This window comes from Hetaerina americana, unplaced genomic scaffold (assembly GCF_022747635.1).
Source record: "Hetaerina americana unplaced genomic scaffold, ioHetAmer1.1.p SCAF_26, whole genome shotgun sequence".
Lineage (NCBI taxonomy): Eukaryota > Metazoa > Arthropoda > Insecta > Odonata > Calopterygidae > Hetaerina > Hetaerina americana.
In genome coordinates, this window is record NW_027286830.1 from 3,638,409 (window position 1) to 3,651,337 (window position 12,929).

Genomic DNA, 12,929 nt, shown 5'->3' on the forward strand with positions numbered 1-12,929 from the left:
TTTCTAAGCCTTTTGAAATGAAACAATTGGAATACACTTATCGTATATCATACTTGGCAATCATGTGAATTCTAACATTTGAATATGGCCTTCGTGCTATCTCATGACTGATCATTTACAACTTCAGCATGAACAAAAGAATGCCCAATGGAAACGGAGAAAATACAAGACTTAAATTATAATTTATCATTACAAATATTTTTATTTTTTACATTAAGAAAATTATACACACAAATCATTAATAACATGAACAAGACTGCTAATAAAAGACATTCTTGTAGTGTAACCAAAACCAAATAAATTAAAATAAGGACAACTTCATTAACATAATATCAAAGATTATGCTTAACATGTGGGTTCAGTTAGCCAAGTCAATTTCAGGATAGGAAGAACGAAGCCAATCGACAGTAACAACAATGCTCATTATTTTACTTACAACCACAGCAATCCACCCGGAAATTGGTCTGATTAATTTATTTACTAATACGCAGCATTTATAGTTTTGAAATTAAAATCTTACATATATTATTTCAATACACTGTAGATGTTATTCTGAAAATGTTAATATCTCAAATCTTATGATTGCAGGATTTATTTCACATTAATCCAAAAACAGCACTTTGGTCTTCACATCAGAGGTTTTAACAATGAAACAATACATCTACATCAATACCCTGAGAGCCACCAAAAAGGTGTGTGGCAGGGGGTGCAGCATCAATAGAAACAATTACAAGCATCTAAGCCCTTGGCTGAGAAAAACCCACCTAGGCAGGAATCAAACCTGCAACCTCTGGGTTGGCAGGCAAGGACATCACCCCACCGCCACCGGGGCTGATGAATTAAAAAAATTAAATAAATTTTGAGTTCAGAAAATATCTTTCTCTTACAATCATTTATGCGGTTCATTTTTGCGAAGTAAATTTCTAGTTTCCAAATAGATGCAGGGTCTCCTTCCTAATTTTAAAGAAATAATTAAGGAGAATTGACTTGAAGTTTAAACTTTAAGAATACTATATATGCAATCCTCTCGATCTTTCCATTCCCGAGCTTTGTTGCTTACAGATATAAAATGAAAAGAATGGCTAACACCTAATATCACAATTTTGAATTCGAAAATTTCTTAAATAGAAATTATCGAACAACAAAACTGGATAATCCTCGACAGCACATTTATTTCTCACACTTAGCAGCAATATGAAATAAAACGATAAATATATTAGGCCTTACAAAAACGCATTTTTTTAATTATGTTACTTTCCGTTCCAAAATGAGACATTGCTATCACAAAATTCGTTTGCTCTTAACTTTGCCACCACCCAAAGAATGATGTCTACGAATGACTTGCCCATGTCGCTATGCAAAACTTCTGATATCCTGATTTGAAAGAAAGTTACGTTTTCATGTTTCCATTGACGCCGTAGACTGTTCAACCAAACAGAAAATAAATCGCTACTGCTGGCTGTGATAGCGCGGGAGTTACCCATCTCTCGCTCCCACCGCGGGCTGAACTGCCTCAGTTGCTGTTCGGCTCGGCAGTGACGTAACGAAGATAATGCGTGATATAGCCCAACGACGACCACGAAATCATTATCGGCTGGCCCATGGGAAAAAAAGAACTTGTGTTTCGTGTTCTCCATACTCCATGGGCAGCACGCCTAGCATTCACGAATACATGAACGGGTAAACGTCGGCTAATTAATCCCAGGAGAAAAACCTCAAAGGCAAGTGTTGAGTCGAATCAACTCACCAACAGATCCTTCGACTACGTCCAACTAACGCCAGTGAAATGCCCTACACAACTGACGATATCACACATCCACTTGCCACGGTACATCAAACGCCATCTCAGATATACAATACAAATTCTGGCGAAGCTGTTTAACTGAATTGCACATTGGAAAATGTCTATTTCAAATAATGGCAACTGATAACCCAGTGCAGCATTAAATGCCCGTTTAAATGTCATTTCAATTCACCTCAAGTCTCCTATCTCCATTAAAAGCTTAACGAAGTTATCTTCCGAGGTACGACGATGGCTTGCCTAATTGTCTTCAATGACTAACTTCCAGCGTACGTGTCGAGGTTCCTCGTCACGAAAAAAATGCAGAGTAATTCGCAGAATTGGAGGCTCCTCAACCGTTAACCTTGTACACATCAATCGCTAAAAAAACATATTGATTGGCGACTTTAAACGTAATGCACGCCTAGAATTACCTTGAGGTTACGTGTGCAAACGATAATGATTTTATACTACAATAAATATTGAAAGAGCATGGAATGTAATTTGTAACTGATCAACCTTCAGAAATAATTGCCACTTACTATGAGTAAAAGGTAAGAGACTTGGGTTCACAACCAACATCGCAATACGCAAAACTATAATATCCCAGGAGAATACCAGCTAAAAGGTCGAAGTATGTCTTCTTGATCATTCCCAGCCGCATCAATGGCCCGAGAAATTGCCATTGGGCCTTGTGGATCGCCATTCGAGTTACTTGGAAGGTGCGACTTTTTTCACAATTTCAAAGTTTCACAGTTACGGAACTTCATGCAACGGATGATTTTTTTAAAGTCCTAGGCGTCCACAGATAGTATTTGCTTGAAGTTATCCTAATATATTAATTAATTCATATAATTATATTATAAAATAATAATGTTTAAATATGCACCACAAAAACACTTCGAATCATAAACACAGCGGTTAACAAACCGATGTCTGTAATCACAGGAAATGCCACCACGATGTCCCAGCCAACAGTAACACGCCAAAAAATCTACTATGATATATAGACGAAAATTACTAGCTTAGTCGAAGGCTAATGTGCGATACTGTTTACAAGAAATCACAAAATGGTACTCTGGAATGCAATTTTGGAGACTCCTTACATTGCACGTGAGATTTTTCTCTTCGCAGAGAATTTGTAGCTCATGGGAAACAGTGTACCATAAAAATATTTTTTAGACGCTTGCATCCATCATATACACGAACCTATGCATCCGTCTGAAATAGTCTCACGGTAAATTCTGCCCCGAGTCCAAAAAGTTTCCTTTTTGTCGATGGATATTCTGAAGGGGTAACAAACTAATGTAAAACAAGATATGAACAACCAAATATGCTTTTCACAAAGACGAGTGACACCGGTGAATTGAATAATGGATATTGAACACCTAAATAACGTATCTCCGGGAAGATAAAATACTCCTTTTTCAATGACTAAACGGCTCGCCAAAAGTAAACGTACATTCGGTCGACGGGGTGCTCCTTATTACTTGCGTTTTGCCACTTATATAAATTGTCCATTATACATGTACTTATTTGCGCGATCTCGAACTCTGAATGAAAGTACACTAGACTTCTGTCCTAGTGCATTGAAAATTGGCACACGGTAGTTAAATTCAAAATAACTTACCGACCAGGATAAGTTCAGCGCTTAAAATTATTGCATGAACCCACTGAAAAAGAATTCCGCTGCTCACTGACGCTCGTCCCTTGGCTCTTTAAGGATCGCGCAATATTCAAAATTAACTGATCAGCAGGACGAAATTTTATAATGAATAAATTTGACTGCCCATTGAAGGAAGGGCCATTGATGCCCAAAATACTATGACGCAACATTACGATTTTGACCCATTGAAATGTCCTCTAGCCATGCTTGAAGACGATTCATCAGAAATGTGCTCATCGGAGGGAAAGCCATGGATAATCATAATTGCGTCTTCATTTCGAAACGGTCTTGTGAATCTAAAGCAGATTCGATAATGGTCACGCACATTTAACTTGATCCGTTGGAGTCTACTCGAAGGGTTTTCTTGGGCTGATCTTTTTATTCAGTATTTGAATGGAGACACATTGCGCCAAAAGAGCCCAGCGCGATATTTAACGCGAATGAGATTCATACGCGCTACTCATACTTCAGAACTGAAAAATTAAGCCTTTATTTAGCACAGGGCAGAGTAAAATGCATTAAAAAACATTACGGCAATGATATAATAGCGCGATATGCCGAATATTCTTAACCGCCCGGACAAGACCTTAGGTCACTCTGAAATACATCATTTCCTCAAGCAATGGCATTAAGGATGTATACTTTAAAGCATTGGGCCTATAGACACTATATTAAATCATATTTCCTTAAGCCGTAAAGGGTTACACACGGACGCTATACACAAACTGTCCGCAAGCACTTGCATGACAATCGTGCCAGGGATCTTTTTTTAACAGTCACAACTTTAGACTCCAGTCACAACCTCCTCCAGAAGATGAATAAATGTATATAAAACAACTTTTGGATAATAAACTCTTTTCAAAAATACCAATTTATCGGGCGGCAAAAATACGTCGCGATTTTAGGACCGAAATATTACCAGCAATTCACTTTGCTATCTCATATAACCTCTCTCTATAAAAGCGGCGATAGGGAAGAACCCCATAATTATAGGCCGATTTTCTTAACATCGATTTCCTGCAAAATCTTACAACATAACATTGTTATGCCATAAAGGCCTTTCTCGACAGTAGGAATACATTCTGCCGTAACCAGCACGGGTTTAAGAAAAACAGATCATGCGAAACGCAATTGGGCATCTTCATGTACAATTTCTTGAATCAGGGGAATACGCATGTAAGTACGGTATTTGTAGATTTCAAGAAAGCCAACGCCGAGTTCCCTCACAGCAAAATTTACACTAAAAACTAAGATATTATGGTACTTAGGCGAAGGGAACTGGATTTTGGAGAAGGGTTGAGTTTATTAGAGGTAGACGTAACTTCAGGAGTGCCGCAGGGTAGTGGTATAGGGCCCATACACCCCTTGTTATACATTAATGACCTCAGCTTCCAAGTTGGCAGAAATCTTAGATTTGCAGACGACACAGCGATTTACAGAGAAGTAGGGACACCGGAAAATAGGGCGCTAGACTACAAAGATTTCGATCAGATTAGCACTAAATATCAGAAAATGTACACCGGTGAAGTTTTTGAAAAAAAAGACAAATAATAAAATAAATGGGATCGAGCAAAACATTTCAGAGCAAGACAAATCCTTAGTGACATCAAAATTTTCATGAACCCACACACTAGAAGAATATGAGGGTCGGCCTAAAAAAAACCTAGGTTTCATTAATCGGGTTGTAGGAAAATTTAATTTAATAGTAATACTGCTACTTCGTCTTAGTTAGGTTACTATTAAAATACGCGGCAAGTAGCTAGGATCCATGGGATCCAAAAATTAATTTCAGAATTGGAAATATTTCAGAGAAAATTCGCTTCATCAGTCGGAAATTACTACGAGGAGGGAGTGAGCTTAACTGGTATGGTGGAGAACGCTTTAGGCTGGGGGTCTCTTAATTCACGAAGAGGGCAGGCAAGACTTCGAAAAAGATCCAAGGCCCCTAGCGACATCGAGGAAATTTAATGGAAGCAAATAATAATGGTCGATCTGTCCATCGGGATAAAATAAGGCAGCAAACCAACGTCAGAGACTGACTCTAGTACTCGTTCTTTTCTTGCACCATAAGCAAACAAAATCGAACTTACGAGCCCGAAAAAATGCACAAAAAGAAAATTGGACTGCGTTAATGCGCTATAACTCAAGTGCAATTTTAATATCGTTCGGTAAATTTAAATAACCTATTTTCACTAATTAAAATAACTTCGTATCGTGATGCCCGCATTTGCGCCAGCCAAGCTATCAGTGAATCCTGCACGTAAATGATTTCTTTAACAGGGACTTCAAAGGTTGTCTATTCCTTGGGGATTTTTTGCATCTTAAACTTTTCAGCCATTTTTATAATTCAGTTGTCATCAAGATTGTTCGGTTTGTGTCTTTTAACTCTTTCCCATGCACGCACAATGCAACAAAACATTATCTTTCCACAAAATAACTTCATGGCTGGTATCTACAGCTATGAGGCGTGTCATCTTCCGAGACTTTTTGAACGGGTGGGATGTTCTAATCGTTAAAATGGAGCTTGAGGTTAGGGGATGGGATGGGTGCCAGGTGGTGTGGGCTCAGAAGGTAGAAATCGTAGTAATAATCTAAGGGCGACAACCCGAGGGGGAGGAGGAAGAAAGATGCGGGCGCTTCGGGCAGGTAGGCTAGGGGATGACCTCGGATGGGTAGACGGAGACGAAGGTGGCTTGCATTTGGAATGCTAATTTATAGTCAGACGACCAGGGAAAACAATAATCACCAGTCGACCTAACTGCTATAAATGGAGAAAACTAGGGCTTCATTTAATAAAAGAAGTGCTTTGAGTAGTCTTTACGATACAGCCAGCGAATTAAAAAAGATAAATATGTAGGGTTAAATACATTGATTGATAACACGGGAGCATCGGTCGAAACATTCAAATAAGGCTCAAAAGCAAGTCTGTCTGATACTCCTAAGTAATGAACACCCGTAAGAAAGTATTCTATAATTACAACTGCAGTTTCACAATGTGCCCTTTAATGATCGAAAAAATGCACGCATTTGTTTCCACAGTTCAAAATTGACACAAATAAAGTGCAAAAAATATAATGTTTAAATTTTAGTATACACGTGTTGTAATAAGTGTAACATGGCACCGTCGTCGCTGTATACTCTATTCTGCTCTTTTGTTACGCAGTCGTAGGATCGCTCCATCGATCACCTCAACGAATGGGTGACTTATTCATAATCGTGGGTCACTTCCCAATCAACCCGAATTCCGGGGCCAAAAAAATGCGACCCTAACGGGAGGCCACTTGTGTGCGACCAGACAAATCCCGAGGGATGATGACCCATCGCGAACCAACTGCGCAGGTCTCCAAGCGTATTTCTGCTCCATCGATGGCCGGCAATGAACAAATAAAGATAAGATTTCACCATTTGACTTTGCCTGACCCCTCTCCAAACAAAGGCTCAAAAATGCCGACTGTCTCAAAGTATGCTGACAGATTTGCGTACTAAAATTATATAACGCTCAATATAAGTTTTAAATTGATTAAGCTGCACGTACCAAAACATTTATAGATGGGACCTCGTATTCTTCATTTGTCTTTTTAAAAATTCATTGCCTGCCTTGGATTTTCCTTGAATTCGGCCATGAACAATCAATTGAAATTTCGTCTCCGGGGAAATCTGGCGACAGACGATTTCTAGATCTCCCCCAAGGACATTTTTGCCTCAAGAGTCCAAAAATTCTGAAAAATTACATTAACTAAACTCTTAGAAAGTCGGAGCACTTCTAGGAAACCATTAAGTTCAAATGACTAGACAAAGTAGGTGGGTAACCCGGTGACTAGTTTTCTTCTATTGATTCAGGCAGTGATGTTCCGGAGAATCCAGATCATTAGCAAATATCAATCAAAATGCTACATGAACCACCAGAGGCGTTCGGAAGACAAAACATAATTACGAAAGTGACAGATATGCGCCATGGAGAATCTTTTTGGCCTCCCAAAGCGTCTCCAACTTTGTCTATCTACAAGTCTTGTTCGATAAAGAATAATCATTTTTTATTCGCATACATTATTGAGCAAAAAATTAATTTTATACTCCGTTGCTAACTTAATGGGTGATAAAACTAGAACAAGTTTCACTAGCATACAATTTAGATTCTTCAAAATAGTTATGACAGACTGAGTGGCGTATTAAGATTATTGGGAAACTAGGTTGAGAATCGCTTAAGGAGCGAAGGTTAAATTACAGATAAAAATCTCTTGCACAAATTGAATAGAGACCTCTTAGGCGATGGTTTTGAAAATGTATTATTTGCCCGATCGTACTACGCTAGGGGAGAAATATTATATTCGCCCACGGCAACAATGGAGGCAATACTATTTTTGCTTTCCCCTGAACAAAACGTCAGTCTAGAATCTCAGCCGGCTATGGGGAGTCTGCTCTTCTCTACGGCTCCGTGAGAATGGTGTTTTAAATATTTAACGAAGCGAAACATTCCAAAAAAGGTGAGCCCCAAGTCGCTGCTCTTACGGATGTAAAATTAAAACTGCTGCTGTTTCCGTAGTGCGAGAAGATCGTTGAATAACGTTAAAAGCAGTCAGAAATACTGAACTTTTCAATCGGAGCCACCTCAACGGGGTAACATGAAAAATGCACATGAGATATAAATTTGCGCGGCGGGTTCCTCGAACCAATCGTGAAAATGCTATTATCTCGCTGACATCAACGTGCCTCATCCTCCCTATTGTCCAGATATAGCCCAACATGACATATTCATCTTACCCAATGAGAAGAATGAAAGCGGAAAGCCTCTTTCATCATCAGAAGCAGGGGTAAAATGAACATCTTTCAACTTGCAACTGCTGCCGCAATACTGGAGTCATATCAATTAAGCTTATGCCGCATATAAATGATACACGAAGTTTACAAACAACAAAAAATTATAACTCAATAACATCTTTGCAGAATAAAGTATACGAATAAAGAAAGGTAATATCACTCTTTACGAAACAGACATCGTACATGCTTTCCTGCAAACGGTTCTGCTGTGGTATTTCTAGCGTAATAATTGTAAAAAAAATACGCGCAGGGGTGATTGTCCGAGATCACGGAAGTTTTAAGGACCCCCAGTTTCTAGTCAAAGCTTACAACACAATTCAAGGAACTCAATTCATGGCAATGCGATAAATTATTCTAAATCGCACCTTCATTATCGCAATGGATCGCGGCAGTCTTCCGTACGCTTTCCGATAAAAACCGAATAAATGAAAAATTCGCGGTAAAAAAAACGAAAAGCGGACTTGAGACAGAGACGCTCTCTCAAGCGGAACGAAGACTAAAAATATGAGTCTCCTGGCTTTCGGACGCTTTCACTGCTTCTGTGGATTCCTTTTGACTACCGTCGCCTCGTTTTTATAGACATCAATCTGGTGCCCGTAGGAAGTCTTGCGTATCGTTAAACAAGTTATCGGGCGAGAAATGACACGAAGAATGAGGGATCAGCACATCCTTCACATACGGCAACCCTACAGTGCGTATAGTATCGTTATAAAGCGTTGTTCCCCCAAAGTTGAGTGAAATGGGGTTGACGATAATTTTCAGCCGGGTTAAATAAACGCGTTTACTTGCGCTCATTAAATCCAATGGGGAGCACTCCATTACCCGTAGATTAATCAATCGATCCCAGATTACCATGTAAAGACCTAATGCAATAGGGGGACTAATTAGGTATGCAGTTATTCCGGAAGACAATTGACCAATAATATAATTCTTAATATTTCACATAAATGGGGCCTTGCTGACATTAATGCCACCATTATTTCTTTGAGAGGAGCCTTACACGTCAATTATTGAAAGATCCATGCGATGGATGGTGTGTTTGTGTACATGTATGTTTTTTTCATGTTATTTCCTATGACACTTTATAGGTCGATTTCCCAAAAAAATAATGCTTCCTCAAAATGGTGAACTTTTGATATTGTTTACAATTCAACTACATTGTTGTACTCAGAGGATGTGGTAGTTGAGAAGAAAGAGCAATGGGCTAATACTTGAAGGGCCCAGGTTGAATTCTGGGTGATGCCTCAGGGCACCCTCATCTTCACCAAAACTTGATTTTTCTGAAATCAGATCTCCCAGGGAAGCCATAGGCACCACACAGATCTCCCAACCCTGATGTGGGAATTTCACATGCCATTGGGCCTAGTTTTACACAAGCTCTCACCTATGGAACCTTTAGGTTGATGACTGTGGTTAGGTAGGTCTAAAAGTACTACTACTATATAGAGGTACATAGGTATATATATGTACTACTACATCCAGTATATGGATGGATGTACGACTGCTATTAAAATGAAATCTAATTGGATTTTGTAGGTAGCCGAGCAAACCTATGTGAACTGATTGGTTTACAAGGAGGGTTATCAATCTCTAACTAATTAGGGTAATATAAATCAAATACTTACCTCTGCCCAGAAGCAAACAATAAGTGATGAACCGCTCAACACAAGTGGGTAATATGCACTCAAAAGACTACTTGACCAGCCTTCCATAAATGCAGCCTAAATTATTTAAGAAAGATGTACCAAAGATTAGCTAAAATGACACACAAAGCATTTCTTCAAAACTAATCCCACAAGAGTAACAAAAACTCACCGGAGATGTGAAATATGCTCCCCTAATGACTGCTGCCAAAAACACAATAAAATAGAGAACTTTCTGTGTGGTAACACGACAGGCTCTCGTAAAAGATGGTGCTTTCATCCGCTGAAACTCTGCAGCAATGCACATCACCAGTTGCACTAGACAAATAAATGCCACAAGGAAGAAAACAGTGGCAAATGCTACAAAGTAGCTCATATTTGGAGAATGACACTCTTCTCCATCAAACTGAATCTGAAATCAGAATTTGAAACTGTGGCAATAAGGGTTCACACAAAATATCTACCCATAACGTCATTCAAATCACTAAACATGGGTCAGTAACAGCAGACTCCTTATAAAATTAACATGGAGTCCTCTCTATTCAACTTCTCTCATTTGCCATCACATTTATCATTTTCAGAGTTCACTATGCATAAAAAATTTAAAGGTCCCTAAGGCAGTGACAAAATAGGGAAGTCTAATCTCAATGAATTGGAACTAATAATTAATACAATTACAACAAAGTCACCTTTTAAAAGTCCAAAAATTAGTGTAAATAAGTGAGTCATTCAAAGTAATACCTAGGAGATCAAAGATTGTTTCATTTGCCAATGAGTTACCATCATCACAGCTAAACAATTCTTTCAATATGGTCTTTGGTGGATAACTATTGTGCATCATAATGCATCTATTTAGTTTTCCTTTGACATCACTCTCCACCCACTATTCAAAGGAATTACTTTAAACCCTGCCCTGATGGTTTTCATCAAGGTACCACAATGTCATTACTTAAAACCTAATTTTCTATTCTGCTGCCAAGGTTTATGTCACATTTGAAGAAAAGTATGGCTCATGCAGGCTCATCTTACAGTAACTGATCTCCATGTTGGTGTTACTTAGCAGTAGAAAATTTTTAATCCAGTAGAACATTTATGCATAATATGTAGAACGTTACTCTACCCATGAAATCAGCAATGGCCTTGGGTTAACCCAAATATTACATGGTAATTACCTCACTATCTCCTCTCTTCTTCACCACTGATCCTGCTTTCGATACATTCATCCCTTGGTTCAAATGTTTTCCTCAACAGTTTTACCAAGTCAATTGCCAACTTCAGCAATACACTTTTTATTTTGCAATAGTGTATTTTTAATGTTTATCTATACACTCCCATTTCTATATAAAAGTGTACTAACCTCAAATGTCCTTCATTATTTCAGTCTAGCCGTATCATTAAATGAAGACTACAATGTATTTTTTCACAGTTTTTTATTTTCGTATTACTGGTTCCAACTACTGGTACTTTCGTACTATTTTCGTATTACCACCCCGTCCCCCACATAAATGGACCGCAACTTGACTAATTTGTACCAGATGAAGATGCCTAAGCCTTGAAACTAGCAGTGCAAAAATAAAGAACAGTGGAAAAATGCAATGTGTTCTTCATTTAATGATCATGAACTTCCACAAAGTTGAGCCAGAAACAATTGAATCTTGCCATATCTTTTGTCCATGATTTCTAGCATGCTATTCCTATCTCTTTATGGAATTACACTGCTTTTTACAAGTTATCTACAAAAATGTGAGTCACTCTTATTACCATAAAAGTTACAATCCTACGAATGTTAAGTTATTTTAAACCAAATGAAATTCAGTTCACGACATTTTTGACAAAATTGATTTCAAAATGTCAGCATAAAATAATGGAGAAATGCCAATAGCACTAAATACAACCCAGAAAATTAATATTGCATTTCCATAACTCCACCCAATTATTTCTGACCATCAAACCACATATTAATTTGATTTGTATTTCCTTTACATTTTTCAAAAATCTATATTACCGCATCCACCAGTTAAAATTATCTCCATCTTCACGAACACACAAAAATATATGATATATACATGCTACTCTTGCTAAAAAATATATGCTGCACTGATTGAGCTCAAATTTGCTAAAGGGATATGGGGAGATCTAACCAACTCAAACGCATTGAAAATTTTAGTTATGGGCTATCAGGGTTAAAAGGAAGAAACTATTCAAATGACAAAAATTAACAAGTACAGCCAAGCACTGTCAAAAAAAATGATTCGGCAATTCAAGGGTAATTCCATATTAAAGAAATGGGCCAAGGCATATTTTTTGACAGAAAATTTACCTTTAAACCGCAAAATTTACATTATCTACATCAAGAATGACATGGTTCATTACACAACCACTAATGTATAACATGATTAAAAAGAATAGATACACACATACTTAATAGATCTTAGGTTTCACCACATACATTTTTTCTGAACTGGCTACAGTTTTGCCAGTGTTCTGGTACCTTCAAGTTTAAGTGTCAGTTTTGGCCTTCTTTATATGTATAGGCAGCTTGACGGCAAAACTAGATTCTGACTGTATGGGTCTAGAAATATTCTATTCCATGCTTTTTAGTGCTGGCAGCTATTTACCATGCTGAAATTTGCTGGTGTTTTGTAACATAAAGGCATCAAAAATAAAAAAAGGTGGTAGTGTGACTCTTTAAAGATCACCTTAGCCTTCTCTCAAGTTTATCTTGTGCCCTTGCACTACCCAGGCATTTTAGACAATGACTGGCAGGTGGAAATGCTTGTTCTTCAGAGCTCCTGGGTCAGCTTTCAATAGCTTTACCCATTTGTCCTAAGTAGGATTTTCCACAGGTGCACTTTATTATTAGAGACTTCTACATAGTCTGTGGACAGAGTGGGGTCCTTTGGTTTGGATGGATGTTGGATTGGATTTTCTACACAAAGTTAAAAAGTGTGCAATGACATTATGCCTTCAAAGTGCCCTGCCAACCATCTCTGTTCCATTCAAGGTAACATGCCGTACATTG

General features: G+C 38.1%; 1 protein-coding gene across 3 annotated transcripts in view; it reads right to left on the bottom strand.

Moving 5' to 3' along the window:
- The window catches only part of LOC139689634 (uncharacterized), a 37,535-nt gene that overhangs the window by 22,311 nt on the left and 2,295 nt on the right, over positions 1-12,929 (bottom strand). For all 3 annotated transcript variants that reach the window (XM_071586815.1, XM_071586812.1, XM_071586813.1), the window contains exons 3-4: positions 10,080-10,319; positions 9,890-9,985 (exon numbers count right to left, since the gene is read on the bottom strand). In XM_071586815.1, the coding sequence (XP_071442916.1) occupies positions 9,890-9,985; positions 10,080-10,319 (336 nt within the window). The remainder of the gene's footprint in view (positions 1-9,889; positions 9,986-10,079; positions 10,320-12,929) is intronic.